This window comes from Budorcas taxicolor, chromosome 9, assembly GCF_023091745.1.
Source record: "Budorcas taxicolor isolate Tak-1 chromosome 9, Takin1.1, whole genome shotgun sequence".
NCBI lineage: Eukaryota > Metazoa > Chordata > Mammalia > Artiodactyla > Bovidae > Budorcas > Budorcas taxicolor.
The window spans coordinates 83,099,116-83,121,142 of NC_068918.1; the positions used below are offsets into that span (position 1 = coordinate 83,099,116).

General features: G+C 40.2%; 1 protein-coding gene across 1 annotated transcript in view; it reads right to left on the minus strand.

Moving 5' to 3' along the window:
* The window catches only part of TFB1M (transcription factor B1, mitochondrial), a 61,626-nt gene that overhangs the window by 19,870 nt on the left and 19,729 nt on the right, over positions 1-22,027 (minus strand). The window contains exons 4-5 of the mRNA XM_052645861.1: positions 21,160-21,311; positions 13,011-13,130 (exon numbers count right to left, since the gene is read on the minus strand). Of these exons, the coding sequence (XP_052501821.1) occupies positions 13,011-13,130; positions 21,160-21,311 (272 nt within the window). The remainder of the gene's footprint in view (positions 1-13,010; positions 13,131-21,159; positions 21,312-22,027) is intronic.

Below are 22,027 nucleotides of genomic sequence, written 5' to 3' on the forward strand. Positions count from 1 at the left end.
ATGTAATTTTGCAAAACTTGTTGCATATTTCTGTTTACCTCCAATAATTTTGTTCATTTCATTGTGTTTTATAAATAGAAAGTATCATCTGCAAAAAAAGCAATTTTGTTTCTTCCTTGGATTTACATTTATTGCTTATTTTATTCTTGAGTACATACAAAAGCATAACTAATTAAATTGAATTATAATTAAGCATAATTAAAATGGATTATAATTGTAAATACTTTTTTTTCTATTCAACATGTTTTATCTGATTTTTAAGGAGGACAACTCTGGTATTTTTCTAATTATAAAACTGACTTTTAATTTACACATTTTTCTTTTAGACTCATCCACTTCCAAAAACCATTTGAGCCAACTTAAAATAAAATTGCTGGCCCAATAAATACAAAAACCAAAAGATAAAGATAGGCTAAAATCACAAAGAAAAGGAAGACAGGATGCTATTAAATAATCCTGGTTTACAGTTGTTAAAGCAATTAAATATGAACTTTAGTTTTGAACTTTCCAGGTAACCAGGTCAGAGAAGGCCACATAAGGAATGTGATAGCTTTGTCTAGTGGCAGAAACCAAAGCTGTGGGTGGTACCACACCCCTAACCCCACTCCCCCAGCTGTTGTGGGTACTGGATGCTAATGGCTCATGGATCAGGGGCTGCCTCTACTGAAGGCCAGGGCGCCACTGCTTCCAGGAGGTGGAGTCAGATCTACTGACAGTGGTACAGCAAGGTGCTCCCCTGTATCTTCTGTGGACTCATCCACTGACTCAGCTTATTTTACCAGAGGTTGTATATTGTCACCCTGCTTATTTAACTTATATGCAGAGTACATCATGAGAAACGCTGGGCTGGAAGAAGCACAGCGGGAATCAAGATTGCTGGAAGAAATATCCATAACCTCAGATATGCAGATGACACCACCCTTGTGGCAGAAAGTGAAGAGGAACTAAAAAGCCTCTTGATGAAAGTAAAAGAGGAGAGTGAAAAAGTTGGCTTAAAGCTCAACATTCAGAAAATGAAGATCATGGCATCTGGTTCCATCACTTCATGGGAAATAGATGGGGAAACAGTGGAAACAGTGTCAGACTTTATTTTTGGGGGCTCCAAAATCACTGCAGATGGTGACTGCAGCCATAAAATTAAAAGACGCTTACTCCTTGGAAGGAAAGTTATGACCAACATAGATAGCATGTTCAAAAGCAGAGACGTTACTTTGCCGACTAAGGTCCATCTAGTCAAGGCTATGGTTTTTCCTGTGGTCATGTATGGATGTGAGAGTTGGACTGTGAAGAAAGCTGAGTGCCAAAGAATTGATGTTTTTGAACTGTGGTGTTGGAGAAGACTCTTGAGAGTCCCTTGCACTGCAAGGAGATCCAACCAGTCCATTCTGAAGGAGATCAGCCCTGGGATTTCCTTGGAAGGAATGATGCTAAAGCTGAAGCTCCAGTACTTTGGCCACCTCATGCGAAGAGTTGACTCACTGGAAAAGACTCTGATGCTGGGAGGGACTGGGGGCAGGAAAAGGGGACGACAGAGGATGAGATGGCTAGATGGCATCACTTCTCGTGGACATGAGTCTGTGTGAACTCTGGGAGTTGGTGATGGACAGGGAGGCCTGGAGTGCTGCGATTTATGGGGTCGCAAAGAATCGGACACTACTGAGTGACTGAACTGAACAGAGGCCTCAAGAGCTGGGGGCAAGTGCAGCTGAAAGCCTCTAAAATGCTGTTGTTCTCAAAAGTCACGTGTGGATGACCCAAAGTGCTGACCTTTATGTCAGGGGTGTAGCATCTTTAATTCATCTAAGATTGTACTGACACAACTTTATGCTTTCAATCTGTGTTACTTGCTCCATATACATACTTCTATATAGACAAAATAAGATATAAATTATATGTCTTAAAAGTTATAATCCACATTACTTTATTAGGATATTACAGCTTAGTCCATAAATAATTGTTTATAACAGTAAGCCTCTTGATGAAAGTGAAAGAGGAGAGTGAAAAAGTTGGCTTAAAACTCAACATTCAGAAAACTAAGATCATGGCATCCAGTCCCATCACTTCATGGCAAACAGATGGGGAAACAGTGACAGACTTTATTTTGGGGGGGCTCCAAAATCACTGCAGATGGTGACTGAAGACATGAAATTAAAAGACCCTTGCTCCTTGGAAGAAAGCTATGACCAACCTAGATAGCATATTAAAATCCAGAGGCATTACTTTGCCAACAAAGGTTCGTCTAGTCAAAGCTCAGGCTTTTCCAGTAGTCATGTATGGATGCAAGAGTTGGACTATAAAGACAGCTGAGCGCCAAAGAATTAATGCATTTGAACTGTTGTGTTGGAGAAGACTCTTAAAGAGTGCCTTGGACTTCAAATAGATCAAGCCAGTATATCCTAAAGGAAATCAGTCCTGAACATTCATTGAAAGGCTGATGCTGAAGGTGAAACTCCAAAACTCTGGCCACCTGAAGCGAAGAACTGACTCACTGGAAAAGACTCTGATGCTGGGAAAGACTGAGGGCAGGAGGAGAAGGGGGCGATGGAGGATGAGGTGGTTGGATGGCATCACCGACTCAATGGACATGAGTTTGAGCAAGCTCCAGGAGTTGGTGATGGACAGGGAAGCCTGGCATGCTGTAGCTTATGGGGTCACAAAGAGTCGAACACAACTGAGCAACTGAACTGATAACAGTAAGATCTACCTTTAACTGTCTCCTTGTGTGAGATACTCCCGTTAGGCATTGCATATTGATTATTTCTATTCCTCACAACACTTCAAGGGTGGCATTATTACCCTATTTGATGTATTAAAACTCAGCCTATTAACATGACCAAGTTCTCAAAACTAGGAGCACTGGAATTCCAGGAGGACCAGCTGACTTCAAAGTACTTCTAGCTCTTCCACCAGTGTCTCCGTCTCATCAGTCAGAAGGGCCTGCTGCAATTCTCAGATTGTATCTAAGTGACTCTTCTACTGCCTTGGAGTATAGGACAGTGATGTGGAAAGGATGTTAAAGCAGCAGATCAATGACCACAATTTATACAGAAAAAAGGTGACAGAAAATTTTGAGGGAATAGCTAATGGCTCAGGATTTCTCACACTCGAGTATGGCAGTCTCTCAGTATCTGTGGGGCACTGGTTCTAGGACCCCCATGGATTCCAAAATCAAAGGACACTCAAGTAAGTCGCTTATACAGTGTGGCCCAGCACACGCACAGATCCTACATACAATCTCCCAAATACTCTCAATCATCTCCAGATTACTTATAACACCTAATACAAAGTAAATGGTATGTAAATAGATGACAATAAGTGGCAAATTCAAGCTTTCCTTTTTGGAATGTTCTGGACTTTTTTTTCTATTTTTAATCTGTGTGTTGACTAAGTCTACCAATGTGGAACGATGGATATGGAGACTGACTGCAATATGCAGTCCAGTTGAAAAAAATTACTGTGGAACCCCAGAAATGTATGGACTCTCAGGGGTTTTCAGATGCCAGCTTGAGAGACTTAAACTAATCTTATATTCTCATGGAAGCATTTTTCAACTGTGAATCTGTACTGCAAAAGAGATTCTGTCTTCTACTTGGTAAAATAATGTTATTAACTCAGTGAAAGAAAAATACAAAATTATAAAAAATTGTAACTGCAAACTGTAAGAAAAATTAGAATAGACAAATTAGTCTAATTTTAAGAACCTAAGAGATTGTGTTTTCTGTAAATAGAAAAGAATTTGGGGTTCAAACTTTGGGACTGCGCTAGAGAAGTTAATGAGAAGGAAGAGTCTGGCAAGAGTTGAATAAGCCAGGTGTAGTTGTAATAGGTTTATAGCAGTGAAAGTTCTGTCATTAAAGCTTGATTTTGATTAAGTTAGTTAAAGACTGATTATTAGAAGGGTTAACCGATTCTCACAGGAAAAATCCTAAGATGTAGGATTGTACATCTAGGATTGTACATTGTAGGCTGTAAGTAAGCCTTTCTTGTTATATCAAAGAAATTCTCCAAATCTAATTCTTAGAATTTGATTAAGAACATGTATTGAATTTTAGTAAATTTCTTCTGAGCATCTACAGAGAATTAACCTCCCTCTCTCAACTCTTTCAGGAATCTGCCTGCATCTCTATTTTAGCACTGAGCATATTTTGTCTGTGTTGCGCTTGAGACTTTCTCTTCTCGTGTTTAGAAGGATTTAGCCAGCAGGACCGCCATGTACTGTTATTTTTTATCAATTCTGTAAAAACTCTTCCCCTTTCTTATGAAAACGAATTCTTAAAGATTTGCTCAATGTTAACTATCAGTCAAATATTTTCTGGCTTTCCTCAGAGTTTTCCTGATTTGCCCTAATATGGTAAAACTACTTCAGAGAAGTAGCAGATTCTTTTACAACTAAAATTTAATCATTTGTTTCCTTTATAATAATACATTCTCTCCCGCTTGATAAGCATTTTCTTAGGTTACAAATATATCACCTGCATGTATTATTTATAACACAATAAAAACTAAGCAAAAAAAATTGCTGTATGCTTAGTTTGCCAAAAAAGCAAACATCCTCAGTGGGAGAAAAAAACATCAAAGACATAGCTAGCTATTTTACAAATAATAATTTCATAAGGCCTTAATCCTGGAGGGAAAGTACTTATAGTTAACTACATGCGTGTTCAGTCACTCAGTTGTGTCCGACTCTTTGCGACCCCATGGATTGCAGCCTACCAGGTTCCTCTACAGAATTTTCCAGGCAAGAATACTGGAGTGGGTTGCCATTTCCTTCTCCAGGGGATCTTCCCGAGTCAGGGGTCAAACCCATGTCCTCTGCGTTGGCGGGTGGATTCTTCACCACTAAGTCACCTGGGAAGCGCTTTAGTAAACTACTGTGGATCTTATCCTTTTAAATAAAAGATAAAGTGGATAATAACCGCCAAACACCATCAATTACTCTCAACTAGGTAACTAAAACAAAGAGAAACCTTCCAGTAAAAATACTCTAACACCCACCCTAAGAAACCTCTGGTAAAAAGCCTGAAGATTCTGGATGACAATGATAACCACCAATATAAAAGCCTAAAAGTAAAGATCTTGGTTCCTGATATAACTGGGTCTTATACTACTGAAAGTCTTGTATATACACATATATGCTTTATAAGAGAGAAAGCTCTGTGGTGACTTGGTCTTCATTCCAGTGGCCACCTGTTCTAGGACAAAAAATCCCTGAGAGCACCAATGTGTTAAATCTGATGAGCTAAAAGGTATCTCCAAACATATTCTGTCTAGGATCTAATAGGATCTATTAATTTGGAAGAAGTTATTTACAATGTCTGAAAGCTTGAGATGCTGAAGGAAGGTAATACTGAGTTTGATGAAGAAAAAGATGACAATTAAGTCTGCTATAAAAGTGGAAGACGGACTGAATTCCTAAAGGTCCTGGAAAGCTTGGGTAACTGTGACTGACGTGGCAGAGGAAGTGGAAGGTGGCAGCTAAGGCCCCGGAGATGCCTCAGATCAAGGTTCAATATGTACAAACAGGTCGAATGCTACTGGTCAGGGGCTCCATTCTAAGCCTATAACATACACTTACACCTAAATACCGCACAATTTTTTACAATATCTACTTGTATCAGTGAATGTCAAAGAATCTAAAGGAAGCTGTGCAAGACTTTATACTTGAGTTTCAGCAGAAGAAAACTGCTCCTCACTAGCTGTGAACTCCTGAAGGGAGATGTCTGACTTCTCATTCCTGTCACCACCACCTCTCTGCCTAGCTTAGGGCTTTTCATGCGGCTGGGGCTCAGTGTACCTTCAATGAAGAAGTAAGATTTTATAGTACATGTATGTCCTGTAGTAATTCATCCAGCAGTGGTTTTGCTAAACTAGACACTGGCTTATTGATTTGTATTTCTGGCAGAGAAGCTTTGTTTCTGTAATTAGCTTTTATTCTTCTGTGATTAGCATATAAGTCAGAGCCTAGTTTAATATCCAACTATTTTTCCACAGATGACTGATCACAAAGCTGTCAAAACAAAATTTCTCCAAAAAGTGGGGGAAATCATAAATAAAAAATACTTGGATTCTGAAAGTGACATCAGCATCTTGGCAGCACGAGTCGTTTCTTTCAGTCCTCTCATTTACAATTCATCCTTTACAGGGGACCAACTAGCAGACTTCCTGTGCTGCAGAAAGTAGACAGGATCCTGGAGGGGGCTTTGGGCCCAAAGACGCTGGTGAGCCGACCCTACCCCCAGGGACTTGACGGGGGCAGGGGTGGGGGAAGTAAAACTGGAGATTGAAATCCATGGCGGACACGTGGGGCATAGAGAACTTGTGGAGGTCAGCCAGACAGAGGGAGAACCAGGGACGCCACTGGAGCAGAACAGAGACCAGCCTGGAGGCGAGGAGGAGGAACTCGAGGAGTCAGTCCCCCTCCCTCCCTGGGGCTGAGTTTTCATCAGGACAGTGAGAACTTGCCTCACAGAGGAGATGGAAAGAGAAAGGGGCGAGTGGCTGACTGCCTGGCTGTACAGGTTACAACTGGAGGGACTCAATTCTCTCCAGCAGCATCTGGACTTTTGAGGATAAACCTCTATGACTGAGGGGAGGGAGAGGAAAGGGAAAGAGGCAGATGAGTATAACAGAGGGCAGGGAAGGTACTGTTACCTGCTGTCTGCCTTGAACCCCTGGAAGCATCCCCACTTGAGGGTGTCCTCACTGGGCTGTGAACATGCAAAGCCTCCAGCGCTAAGCCCAAACCTCCCTCCACTCTGCCACCTGCTTTTCCTACAGCACTTTTTAATTTTAAAAACACTCCCCCGCACCACTCCCCACCCAGAGTGTAGCCCCAAAACCAGATCAGACAGACACCAAAAACCTGAGCTACAGCGCCACTGTCTGGAAAACAAGGGTTTCTATTACGTTTACCAAAGTAAACAAGTAACTATTACTTTAAAAGCAACGGCAGAAGCGCATTCCAGTCAAACACAATGAAAATCAGGGTAATACGGCATCACAAAAGGAAAGTGATAGTTCTCCAGTAACTAAACTCAAAGGCACAGGATGTTGTAATATAACTTATGAAGAATTCAAAATAGCTGTTATGATGAAATTCAGTGGGCCACAAGTAAACTCAGAGCTTTCCCCTGGTGGCTCAGTGGTAAAGAATCTGCCTGTAATGCAGGAGAACCAGGTTTGATCCCTGGGTTGAGAAGATCCCCTGGAGAAGGAAACGGCAACCCATTCCAGTATTCTTGCCTGGAGAATTCCATGGACAGAGGAGCCTGGCAGGGGGCAGGGGCTGCATCCGATGGGGTTACAATGAGTCAGATACGACTGAGTGACTGACACTTTCACTTTCAAACTCAGAAAGGCAATTTGATGAACTAAAGAGTAAAATCAATGAACAGAACAAATTCTTTACCAAAGAGACTGAAATTTTAAAGAACAACCAAATTCTGGAGCTGAAAAATTCAATGAATGAGATGAAAAATACATTAGCTTAAGAAATAGGGCAGATCAGACTGAAGAAAGAATTAGCAACTTGAAAGATGGGAATTTAGGAATGACTCAGGAGTGAGATAAGATTTTTAAAAAGTGAAGAAACCCTAAGAGAGCTATCAGGTAAGAGGAGAAAACCAAATATAAGAATAACTGATCTATGTAGAGGAGAAGAGAGCAGAGGGTATATTTAGAAAAATAATTGCTGACAGTTTCTCAAACCTGGGGAAAGAACTTAGCATACATGTCCAAGAAGCTAAAAGAACATCCTATCACCTCAATACAAAAGACCTTATCCAAGATACATTATACTGAAACTGTCAAAAATCAATGATAGAGAAAGCATCTTAAAGGCATGGGGTGGGGGCATGGGGAGGAAGTAACCTACAAAGAAACTCTCTCTGGGCTAACAGCAGATTTCTCAGCGGAAGCATTACAGGCCAGGAGAGAGTGGAATGACACACTCAAAGTGTTAAAAGATAAAAATCACCAGCCAATTATCTGTCAAAGTTATCCTTCAAATATTAAGAAGAAATAAAGGCTTTCCCAGCAAACAAAAACTGAGAGAGTTCACACCACGAGATCTCCTTGAAAGAAATGGTGAAAGGAATTCTTCAAACTGAAATAAGAATATATTATTTACTGACAATAAAAGAAAAAGTTCACAATACCCTGGAAAAGGTGAAAAATAGTCAGAAAACTTTAACCCTATTAGAATGGTATGTTAACCACTTAATTATAGCATAAAGGCTTAAGGAAAGCTATTACAATTTCTCAATGAATTCACAGCACCAAAAGAGATAAATTGTGATAAAGACATAAGTGGAAGAGTAAAAGGGTAGAATCTTTATAGGCAAATAAAGATAAGGTGATATCAACATAAGAAGAACTATTTCATTTCTGAGATGCTTTTTATGTAAGCCATATGTGAAACACAAAGCCAAACTCTAGAGTCATGAAAGACAAAAAAGGGAAGATTGAGGAAACGACTATGGAAACCCACCACATTAGAAAGACAGACAGAAACAGAGAGGGAAAAACAATGGTGATACAAAATAACCAGAAGGCATAGGAAGAGGGCAGTGGTAAATCCTCTGTCAATAATCACTCTAATATAAATGAACCGAATTCACTGATCAAAAGACACACAATGACTAGATGGATTAAAAGCAAAAACAAAAACCCAACATTGCTCATGAAATACAAATCAAAACCACAATGAGGTATCATTTCACACCAGTCAGAATGGCCATCATCAAAAAGTCTACAAACAATAAATGCGGGAGAGGGTGAGGAGAAAAGGGAATCCTCTCACACTATTGGTGGGAATGCACACTGATAAAACCACTATGGAGAACAGCATGCAGATTCTTAAACAACTAGGAATAAATAGAACCCAGCAATCCCACTACTGGCCATATATCCCAAGGAAACCAGAACTGAAGAAGATACCCAATGTTAGATGTCCATCAGCAGATGAATGGATAAGGAAGTTGTGGTACACATACACAGTGGAATACTACTCAGCTATGAAAAAGAAATGCATTTGAGTCAGTTCTAATGAGGTAGATGAACCTAGAGCCTATTATACTGAGTGAAGTCAGGAAGAGAAAGACAAATACCGTATATTAACGCATATATAGGGAATCTAGAAAGCCGGTACCAAAAATCCTATGTACAGGGCAGCAAAGGAGACACAGACATAAAGAACAGTATTTTGGACTCAGTAGGAGAAGGGGAGGGTGGGATGGTTTGAGAAAAAAGAAACACATTATCACAAGTGAAATAGGTAACCAGTGCGAGTTTGATGTATGAAGCAGGGCACCCAAACCTGGTGCTCCGTGACAACATGGGGGAGAGGGTGGGACGGGGGAGGGAGGGAGGGTTCATGTATACCCACAGCCAATTCACACTGATGCATGGCAAAACCACTGCAGTAAAGGAATTATCTCCAATTAAAAAAAAACCCAACAACTATATGCTACCTACAAGCAGCTCATTTCAGCTGTAAAGACACACATAGGCTCAAAGTGTAGGGCTGGAAGTAGAAATCAAAAGAAAAGGGGCTGAGCCATTTGTGTATCAGAAAAAAGACTTCAAGCCAAAAACTGGTAAAAAGAGACAAGCAAGGTTGTTACATAATGATAAAAGGGTCAATACATCTTTAAAATGCAACAATAGTAAATATATATATATATATACCTAACATTGGAATACTTTAATATATTAAGCAAATACTAAGGAAGAAATAGATAAGGCAGTAAGAGTAACAAACTCCAATATGCCACTGTCAGCAACAGACAGATGATCCAGCCAGAAAATCAACAATGAGATGTTGGAATTAAATCGTACTCTAGAGTAAATGGACTTAAGCATATAAAGAACATTCCACACAACAGCAGAAAATACACATTCTTCAAATGCACATGGGACATTTTCTAGTATCATGATAAGATCATAAGGCACAAATCTCAGAAAATTAAAGATGGAAATCACACCTATTATCTTTTCTGACCACAACGGTATTGAAAGTAGAAATCAACAAGAGGAAAGCTGGAAAATCTACAAATATGTGGAAACTAAATAACAGACTTCTGAATAACCAATTGGTCAAAGAAGTCAAAAGAAATAAATCTCAAATAATTAATGAAAATACAACATACTGAAAAACTATGGAATGTAGCAAAAGCAGTTCTGAGATGTTTACAGCAATAAATACATATATTAAGAACTTAAAAAATCTCAAACAACCTAACTTTATACCTCAAGAAATTAGAAAAAGAATAAGGTTAGCAGAAGGAAATAAAGATCAGAGTGGAAATAAATGGAGATTAAAAAATGAAAAAAACAAAACCAAAAGCTGGTTCTTTGAAAAATTAAAATTGACAAACCTTTAGCCAGACTAAGAAAAGAGAAGACTCACAATCAGAAATGAAAAAGGAGACATTACAACTGAGACTAAAGAAACACACGGGAACAGAGGAGACAACCATGAACAAATTTTATGCCAACAAATGAGACAACTTAGAGCAAATGGATACGCTCTTAGAAACACACAAACCATCAAGGCTGAATAAGGAAGAAACAGAAAATCTGAACAGACCAATAGCAAGCAGAGGTGGAAGCAGTAATCAAAAGCCTCCCAGCACAGAAAACCCCAGGACCAGACGGCTTAACTAAAAAATTCTACCGTTCAAAGAAGAATTAACATCAATCCTTCTCAAACTCTTCCGGAAAAACTGTGGAGGAGGGAATATTTCCAAACTCATTCTATGAAAACAGCAATCACCTGAAAGCAAGGCCAGATAAGGCTACCACAAGAAAACTGTAGACCGATATCCCTAATGAATACAGATGAAAAATTCTCACCAAATATTAGCAAACCAAATTTGAGAACACAAAAGAAGGATTATACACCATGACCAAGTGGGACTCATCCCTGGGATGTAAAGACGATTCAACATATGCAAATCAATAAATGCAACACATGACACATCAATTAAATGAAAGAAAATCATGTGCTGATCTCACTAGATGCAGAAAAGGCAAAATACATCTTCAAGATGAAAACATTTATAGTTAATACCACCATCCGGGTAACACATATAAACCTAGATGTTTGGTCATTCTGTTTAAGGGGAAGAAAAATCAGATTAAGACTTAACTATCTACTCAAGAAAATTACAGACACCAAGGGAACATTTCATGCAAAGATGGGCTCAATACAGGACAAAAATGGTATGGACCCAACAGAAGCAGAAGATATTAAGAAGAGGTGGCAAGAATACATAGAAGAACTGTACAAAAAAGATCTTCATGAGCCAGATAATCACCATGGTGTGATCACTCACCTAGAGCCAAACATCCTGGAATGTGAATTCAAGTGGGTCTTAGGAAGTATCATTACGAACAAAGCTAGGGGAGGTGATGGAATTCCAGCTGAGCTATTTCAAATCCTGAAAGATGATGCTGTGAAAGTGCTGCACTCAATATGCCAGCAAATTTGGAAAACTCAGCAGTGGCCACAGGACTGGAAAAGGGCAGTTTTCATTCCAATCCCAAAGAAAGGCAATGCCAAAGAGCGCTCAAACTACCACACAATTGCACTCATCTCACACACTAGTAAAGTAATGCTCAAAATTCTCCAAGCCAGGCTTTAACAGTATGTGAACCGTGAACTTCCAGATGTTCAAACTGGTTTTAGAAAAGGCAGAAGATCCAGAGATCAAATTGCCAACATCCACTGGATCACCGAAAAAGCAACAGAGTTCCAGAAAAACATCTATTTCTGCTTTACTGACTATGCCAAAGCCTTTGACTGTGTGGATCACAACAAACTGTGGAAAATTCTTCAAGAGATGGGAATACCAGACCACCTGACCTGCCTCCTGAGAAATCCGTATGCAGATCAGAAAGCAACAGTTAGAACTGGACATGGAACAACAGACTGGTTCCAAATAGGAAAAGGAGTACACCAAGGCTGTATATTGTCATCCTGCTTATTTAACTTACATGCAGAGTACATCATGAGAAACGCTGGGCTGGAAGAAGCACAAGCTGGAATCAAGATTGCTGGGCGAAATATCAATAACCTCAGATACGCAGATAATACAACCCTTAAGGCAGAAAACAAAGTCCTAAAGAGGCTCTTGAAGAAAGTGAAAGAGGAGAGTGAAAAAGTTGCCTTAAAGCTCAACATTCAGAAAATGAAGAATATGGCATCTGGTCCCAACACTTCATGGCAAATAGATGGGGAAACAGTGACTGACTTTATTTTGGGGGGCTCCAAAATCACTGCAGATGGTGACTGCAGCCATGAAATCAAAAGAAGTTTACTCCTTGAAAGAAAAGTTATGACCAACCTAGACAGCATATTAAAAAGCAGAGACATTACTTCGCCAACAAAGGTCCGTCTAGTCAAGGCCATGGTTTTTCCAGTGGTCATCTATGGATGTGAGTATTGGCCTATAAAGAAAGCTGAGTGCCAAAGACTTGATGCTTTTGAACTACGGTGTTGGCAAAGACTCTTGAGTCTCTTGCACTGCAAGGAGATCCAACCAGTCCATCCTAAAGGAAATCAGTCCTGAATATTCACTGGAAGGACTGATGTTGAAGCTGAAACTCCAATATGCTGGCCACCTGATGTGAAGAGCTGACTCATTGGAAAAGACCCTGATGCTGGAAAAGATTGAAGGTGGGAGGAGAAGGGGATGACAGAGGATGAGATGGTTGGATGGCATCATTGACTCAATGGACATGAGTTTAACTAAACTCTGGGAATTGGTGATGGACAGGGAGGCCTTGTGTGCTGCAGTCCATGGGGTCGCAAAGAGTTAGATGCGACTGACCGACTGAACTGAACTGATCCACCACTGTGATCTTTATGGTTTTAGGAGAGGGAAGGAAAAAGTTATGGTACAGTCTGCATAGAAGATTAGATTCTAGCAATAATTTTCTATGACACATCGTCACACATCCTAGTCCTAGTATACTATATTGTTCAAAACAAATAATCAGAAACTCACCTCTGGTTTGGGGACAAAAGCCTGACCTGGAATTGTCAAGATGTGCTGAACGTCGCAGAGGTACTGGGCCATAATGGAGAGGCGACTTCGCTGTTTGCTTCCAGTAGTAGCTGTAAGTCTCTGCAGAAGGACAAAGAGGAATTTTGGCAAATAACTCATTCATCATCTACGAACACCAGGTGGATTTTTTTGAGGTAAATTTTAAAAGCATAGGCTATCTAACAGGATATATAGCCAACATGGGGAACATTTTCCTTCGACACTAACTGAGGTACATCTATGAAGTGTGAGTTATACACACAATGCACTTAAAAAAAAAATCAAATTGGAAAATTTCCCTACCACTGGCTATTGGGATTTTCAAAGTAGAAGATACTGTATGAAACAAGTAATCCATAAATACAGATAGGTGAAAACAGCAAGAATAATGAATTCAAGATGCTTTAGTTTTATGAACTACCCCAATGTCTCAATGAACATTTCCAATGGTATGTCCTTTATTTAAATGTAATAAAACCATGAATATTTAGAACTCTTTGAATTGGCTGATTTTGAGAACTTTTTTTTTTTTTAACAAAAAACTTATTTTCTTTTAAGCACCCAAACATTTTAATTTTAAAATGAGGTATGTGTGAATTAACTCATAAATATATACAATTCAACCAACATCCCCAAAGGATTTTTAAAAAGAACTTTAAATTCCATATAAATGTTATATGAAAGGGCCAAGAATACCCCAGGGCACTCCTGAAGAATGTCAACAATGCGGGGCAAGGGGCTGCTCTGCGGAGGTGACATGGGGGCATTCGCCTTGCCAGATATCAAAATTAAGGCAGTATCATATTGTTAGAGGCACAAATATACCCATGGAACAAAAACCTCAGAGACCCAAGCACATGTGGACTTTGAAATGTGACAGATGTGATGTAGCAACTGCTAGTGGGAGAAGGATGGATCATTTGGTGACTTTGGTATAAGCAGGAATCTACAAAGAGGACTGTGTAGGCCCATATCTCATATCAACCAAAAATAAATGCCAAGTGAATTAACAGTAAGTGAAAACTAAAAGTCTAAAATGCTGTGAGTGAGCATCTATGACTCCCATGGCAGGGAAGACTTTACCGGTGCAAAAGCAGCAGTCACAAAAGACGGATACATATTGTTCCACTTCAATTAACAACTTCTTGTGTAATGAAAGCACGATGAGGACAGGCCCCAGACTGAGAGAAGGTATTTGAAACTCTTATCTGACAAAGGATTAGTGCTCAGAATATAGAAGAAACTCCTATAGATCAATAATCAAAAGATAAACCAATAGAAAATAAGAAGAGAAACACTGTAGCAACCCAAACGAACTACAAACTATGCTCAAGTAGATTTCAGATCAGGGATATGCACATTAAAACCAGTTGAGATACAATTTCGTATTTGATGAAATAAAACTTACACAACAGAAAAAGGACTTAACAGGACCTGGTACTGGCGAGTATATGGAGCAATAGAATTCTCATGTGCTGCTAGTGAGAGGGGACTGGTACAAGCATTTTGGACTATAATCTGGCAATATATAGTAAAGCTAAAGTTGAGTAAACTGCTGTAATCCATCAGGTTTACCTTTATGAATATATTCTAGAGACCTGCTTCACAAGTAGATATTTATAAGGATATTCATTGCAACATTATATGTAGTAACCAAAAAACAAAGATCCATCAATAGGTGAATGAGTAATTAAATTGTGGTAATTTTGACAATGGATACTAAATAATATTTACAATGAATAACAAAGGTTACCAACATAAACCCCCAAATAGAGCAAATAACTGACAGAAGATAGGTACAGTGTGACTGCACTCACAGGGAAACTTTTGAAGATTATTTATCCTTTACTCTCTAGGTGCATGTGTACGTATATCTATCTATATCTGCAGAGCAAGCAAAACATGTTCATGGAATACTGAGTATCAATTTTTAGACAGTTCAATTCACAGGAGGGAAAAAGGGGAGATAGAAGAGGGTTCCAAACATATTTATAATACTTTATTTCTTAAAGATATGAAAAATATGGTATTATGTTGGACAAAGCTGAGTGATGCATAAAATAATTATAGACTTATTTTTCTAAAATGCATCCTGTTCCTAGAGCTCCCTAGACCTCTTCTGAATGACAGAGTCAACATTACAGACAGCAATGATTACTGGAATAATCCTGGGCCAGGTGTGCCTGTGGTGTGCCTTACTACTCAACAGTCGGAGATGGAGTGATTCAAGTTCTGTTTCACTTAAGAGTGCTATGTATCTACTTCTGCCAGGAGAAAGGAGTATCCTGACCCATGAGTGTTACCCTCCTATCTCTGGGCTTCCCTGGTGGCCAGTGAGGGAGATGAGGGTTCCATCCCTGGGTTGGGCAGATCCGCTGGAGGAGGGCATGACAAGCCACTCCAGTATTCTTCCCTGGGAAATTCCATGGACAGAGGAGCCTGGTGGGCTACAGTCCATGGACACAGACACGGACTCAGTGACTAAACAACAACAATCCCATCTTTGCAGCAAATACACATAGGCTTTGGAGATGAAAACATGTCAATCTCATAACGTAGAAGAAAGCAGCACAAATACCTGTCCCTCATTTATTAAGGAAGAATTCAATCCACAGACCAGAAAGCTCTGCAAAAGACTTCATTAAATGCTAGCCTAAGAGTTCAACATTTGATCCAACCACTCAAACATTTGATGTTTCTTTGATATATTATAGGTAAAGCTGTGAAAATTCAGACTCCATTACAAGATCTATCTGAAGAGCAAAAGTTCAGGGAACCAAACCAGGTAATTTTTCAGTGAAAGGAAACCTCTAACCCTCGAGCTTTTAAAAAATTCTGATTGAGTGTAAGAAAAACAAGGGGTCAACGAATTCACAAGAACAGTTTTGGTTTTTTTCTATTCATGTAAAATAATTTTAAGTAGAAAAATTAGACTTATGCTTGAGAAACTGCAGAGCCAAATATCAGGGACAATGACAACTAGATAACTTATGGAAAGGCCATTCCCTTAACCAGACATGGTCCCCTGGAGATGGTAGATGAAGAGGTTGATGCTGGACCCAGAAAGAAAAGACCACAGATCCAGTCACACAAAGAATTGGAACATCCTGATTTCAGCAGAACACATATGACCTGTGTTCAGGTTCAGCTTTCCCTCCACGACCTTTGGAAGACGTTAAACTACGCCAAGTCTCAGTTTCATCACCTGTAGCATGAGGTTAGATGAGATTCGTTACGCTCTCATTTACCGCTACACAGTCTGATTCTATTTTACGAGCTGCAACTTTCAAGTGTCTACAAGCCCCTTAATATGTATGAGCTGAATTCTTACATTTACACCCTGTCGTCTTAGAGAGAGGGGAACAAGACAAACATGCTCGTCTCTGCCCTGTAACTCACAAAGCCAAGCCAAGCAAATATTCTAAGTGCTTTCTGTGGCTAAAATTCAAAATGCAAATATGACAGTGTCAAGAACAAAGAGAGGGAAAACAGGAGAACGCTGCTATATAGTCTTCCAATGAAGCTCTCACTTTCAAAAATGTGAAAATCAGTCAGGGGACCAGTGTTATCTATACTTTTAAAGCATTCCATAAATTACAGACTCAATATAAACTCTTCTCAATATTCAAACTAAAATTTAACTAAAATCAACTTTTTGTTAAAGAAAAATAATTGCATATGGTAAACTGGAAGCAACACTATTATTAATAACAAGTGACACTGAGTCATTGAAAATGTTACTCCACCTCTTCAGCCTCTGTTCCTTTGCTCTTATCCCCCAAAGAATGAGAGTATTTTTGCATTTCTATTGTGCTACTGAAGAGTAGAAATACCATAATAATCATATCAGCTGAGGAAAAGAATCCAAGGACAAATCCAAAAGTTGAGAAAAGCAACAAAGGGAACTATTAGCATGGCCTCAATTCACACCAACAGAAAAGCACTATTAAGAGTCACAAGGAGATGACTAGGACCTCAGGAAAAAGGCAGGCTGCCGTCTATGGGGTCGCACAGAGTCAGACACGACTGAAGTGACTTAGCGGCAGCGGCGGTGGCAGGAAAAAGACGATGTCATCTTAAGAGTTTCTAACAAACACAAAAGGGTTCTACATTTTTGTGATGGATTTTATGGCCCAATGCTCTAAAACGGAAATTTTCAACTTTGGTGGTTTTGACATTTTGGGCTAGTTAATGCTGAGTAGTTCTTTGCTATGGGGACTGTCCTGAAGGATGTCTACCAGCTGGCCTGAACTCTATCCACTAGATGCCAGAAGCACCCCCAGCTGTGACAACCTAAAGTGTCCCTTGAGTGGGGGATGGGGCAAAACTGCTGTTGAAAACCAGCACCTCTGGAAGGGAACATGGAGAAAGAGGGATGGATGCAAGAAAAAATTTCTTATAATACATTCATAAATTATTTGAAAGGAAGACACTGGAAGAGTTGAACTAAGGTAGTCATCCAGTGTCTACTCTCAAAGCAATTCTGATATTAAGTTGTACTGCTTTATTTTTTACAGAAACAACCATGAAGCTAAAGCACACAAAACAACAGGTTTTATAACCTGGACACGACGCAGTAAAGGACTGTGGTCACTGCCAGAGGGAAAGGAGTGAGCCTCGGGACTGCCCAGCTTACAGCTGCAGCTCAGGGACAGCCAAGCAACAGAGGCCACCAGGGAAGACCTGGCGTTCAGGAGACAGAGGCTGACGTCCTGGGAGGCCGCGGCAGCTAGAATCCAGCTAGAATACGGGGGCAGGCTACTGCAGAAGCGGAACACAGAGCTGGAGAGCCAAGAAACAGAGGCCACCAGGGAAGACCTTGCGTTCAGGAGACAGAGGCTGATGCCCTGGGAGGCCGCAGCAGCTGGAATCCAGCTAGAATCCGGGGGCAGGCTACTGGAGAAGCGGAACACAGAGCTGGAGAGGTCTTAGGGAAGGAGGTAGAGACAGGAAGGGAGTGAGTGGAGACACACTCCCTTTCAAGTCTTTGGCAGAGCAAGGATCTGGAAGGGGTGTATGAGGTTAATTCCTCAAGGCTAGGGAGACTGGACAAAGTTACCACTGGAAAGCTGTCGGACAAAATGGAGATCATATAGGGCTGGAAATAGTCTGCATTCCCAACAGCTAAAGTAGAGAGCCCGTGAATTACACAGGACACAGGGTGGCTTCCTCAGAAACACCATGGCTTAGTAGTAGGACTTAGCCCCAGATCAAAGGCTGCTTTGGACCCATCATAACAAAGCTTGAAAGGCAAACCTCAAATCAGTTTGCAAGTACTTTATTTACATGCCAGAACAAAACCCACCACTCAACCCTATACAACAAAATCTGACCCTCAACAACACTGGGGGAAAAAAAAACAAGCCTCACAATAGCCACTACTGTAACAAAAATTACCAGGCTTGCAAAGCAGAAAAATGGGACCCAGAACAAAGAGGGTGGGAAACATCAACTGGTAAAATAGTACAGAAATGACAGAGGTAATGGAATTAGTAGGCAAAGATCTTAAAATAGCTATTACAAATATTATACATATGCATAAGGATGCCAAGAATAGCATAAACATGAGAGAAAGGGACGATAGAATAAGACTCAAACGGAACTTTTAGAGATAAAAGTACAGAAATGGAAAATACAATTATCAACAGATTAGACACTGCAGAAAAGAGTGGTAAATCTGAGGCTGCAAGCCTTATGACCAGCATTGCCACCCTGAGGTTTGTACCCTAATCCTGTCTATGTGTACCAGCTGGGATCAACATAAGAATGTTTGTGACTATTTGTAATAATCAAACACTGAAACTAATGCAGGGTCTCCAAACAGGAAAACAGACAGATAAGCCTGACAGATCAACAGTCAGCGGATAGTAAATAGCTGTATAAATAAGCTACAGCTATGGACAACATGAGCAGATCAGGATAAAAAGAATATACACTGTATGAACCCATTTCTATAAAGCTGAAAAATGGACAAAACTGAAATATATTATTATACAGGTAAGAATCTGATAAACTATGTGAAAGTGAAGTCGCTCAGTCGTGTCTGACTCTTTGCAACCCCGTGGACTGTAGCCTACAGGCTTCTCAGTTCATGGGATTTACCAGGCAAGAGTACTGCAGTGGGTTGCCATTTCTTTCTCCAGGGGATCTTCCTGACCCAGGGATTGAACCTGGGTCTCCCGCATTGTACGCAGACACTTTACCCTCTGAACCTATTATTCCTTACATAGGTTCAGAGGGAATAATAAATTGCAAACTCATGGTATAGATTATCCTGGTAGTAGGTGGGGAACAGGAGATGCAATCAGAAAGAGGCATACAAGAGGGTATCAGAGATGTTAATAATCTAATTATTAACTTAACTTTAATTGGATTTAAAGATTTAATGGGATTAAAGACTTTAGTTGGATTAAAGATTTACTGAGCATGACCATGCCCACCAGAGCAAGACCCAGTTTTCCAAACCATAGCTAGTCCCTCCCATTGGGAAGCTTCCACGAGCCTCTTACCCTCATCCATCAGAAGGCAGACAGAATGAAAACCACAATCACAGAAAGCTTACCAAAATGATCACATGGACCACAGCTTTGTGCAACTTAATGAAACTATGAGCCACTCTGTGTAGGGCCACCCAGACGGCCAGGTCATGGTGGAGAGTTCTGACAAAACGTGGTCCACTGGAGAAGGAAACTGCAAACCACCTTGGCATTCTCGCCTTGAGAACCCCATAAAGAGTATGAAAAGGCAAAAAGGTATGGCACTGAAAGAAGAACCCCTTAGGTCAGTAGGTGTCCAATATGCTACTAGAGAAGAGCAGAGAAATAACTCCAGAAGGAATGAAGAGGCTGAGCCAAAGGGGAAACGACGCCCAGCTGTGGATGTGGCTGGTGGTGAAAGCAATATCTGATGCTACAAACGAGAGTACTGCATAGGAACCTGGAATGCTAGGTCCATGAATCAAAGTAAACCGGATGTGGTCAAACAGGAGATGGCAAGAGGGAACATCAACATTTTAGGAATCCGTGAACTAAAATGGACGTGAATGGGTGAATTTAATTCAGATGACCATTATATCTATCACTGTGGGCAAGAACCCCTTAGAAGAAATGGAGTAGCCCTCACAGTCAACAAAAGAATCTGAAATGCAGTACTTGAATGCAGTCTCAAATATGACAGAATGATCTTTCATTTCCTTCATCAGAAGAATCAGAAATGATCCTTCATTTCCAAGGCAAACAATTCAATATTATAGTAATCAAGTCTATGCCCCAACTACCAATGCCAAAGAAGCTGAAGGGTTCTATGAAGACCTACAAGATCTAGAACACCAAAAAAAGATGTCATTTTTATCACAGGGGACTAGAATGCAAAAGTAGGAAGTCAAGAGATACCTGGAATAACAGGCAAGTTTGGCCTTGGAGTACAAAATGAAGCAGGGCAAAGGCTAACAATTTTGCCAAGAGAACACACTGGTCATAGCAAATACCCTCTCTCAACAACATAAGAGATGACGCTATACATGGACATCACTAGATGGTCAATACCACAGTGAAGAGGACGACGGAGGATGAGATGGCTGGATGGCATCACTGATTCAATGGACATGAGTTTGAGCAGACTCCAGGAGATTGTGAAGGACAGGGAAGCCTGGTGTGCTCCAGTCCATGGGGTTGCAAAGAGTCAGATGCAACTGAATAACAATTTGACTTGGGTGGTGGGGATTCGGCTGTTCTTCTGATTAAGCCATACACACATAAAGCAGTGAATATACATGATACACTCTTTTATATTCATATGTCATAAAAAGGAACTGTCATATGTCATAAAAAAGAACTGTTTATAGCCTGCAGATTCCCTCCTTAAATCTCTTTGCTTCAAAAACTGCTTTCACTGCTCTGCGGGTTTACTTTTTAGAGACAAACTTGGAACACTCCAGTCATGGGAATGCCTAGCAGGCTTATGTGAGCCGAAGTCTATATACTGAATAATGAGACACCCAACCCCCTTACCTTTCTCAACTCCAAACTGATAATATTCTTTTTCTTTTGTAATTTTTCTTTTCTGGTAATTAGATCTTGTGATAGAACAACCAGAAAAAGTTAAAACTTACCTCTGCCACTTCCTTTTGAAAAGTCAGTGTCATCCGGGTTCTACCATATGTGAATGGTCCATTTCTTTGAGAAACATTTTCAAGCCATTTGATAATCAGTGGGGTTGATACACTAAAAGGCAGATTTCCAATAATATGTACATTTGGAGGATCTGGTTGGCATAAGAAAAAACTTGGTATGATTATTTCAGCAATGTATTATGAATACAATTTTAGTTAAGAGTAAAATTAAACTGGGTATTAATAGCATCAAACAAAAGCATACAAAAAGATAATGGCTGAGTATTTTTCAGTCCATTTATTCTTCAGAAGCAATGTTTGCTCACAATCAGCTTTGAATTAAAGGGAAAAAAACCCCACTTAATTAGTATTCAGTTAAAGTCCCCAGGTTTTGGCTTAGGAAAGCATGAAAAAAAATTGGTTTGAGGGAAAAAGATCATTTAGCCTTGGACGTGAGGTCAAAGTTCCTGTGGGACACCAGAGAATCTGTCAGATGCCCACAAAGGGGATACAGGCTGGACATGAAGACTGTGTACAATATATATGCGGTAAGTGAAGTCATGGCAGGAGAAACAAGATTTAAGATGTGGGTGGAAAAATAACCACCAGCAAAGTTAGAGAAAGCTCAAAACAAGGTGAAAGGAAGAACAGGTGGGCCTGGTATCAGGGAAAACAGCAGCAGAGAAATCTTCTAGATGAGAGTAACAGTTTAACACTGGGGAACGCAGAGAAGGTTTGCGGCAGGCAGTTAGGTCGGTCATCCCTGTTGTCTGTGACTGGCTGGGCAGGGCAGAAAACTGAAGTGGTCACGGAGAAGAGCCGGTTGGAAGGGGGAGCCGGGCAGAGCCAGCCACTCTGAAGAAGCCTG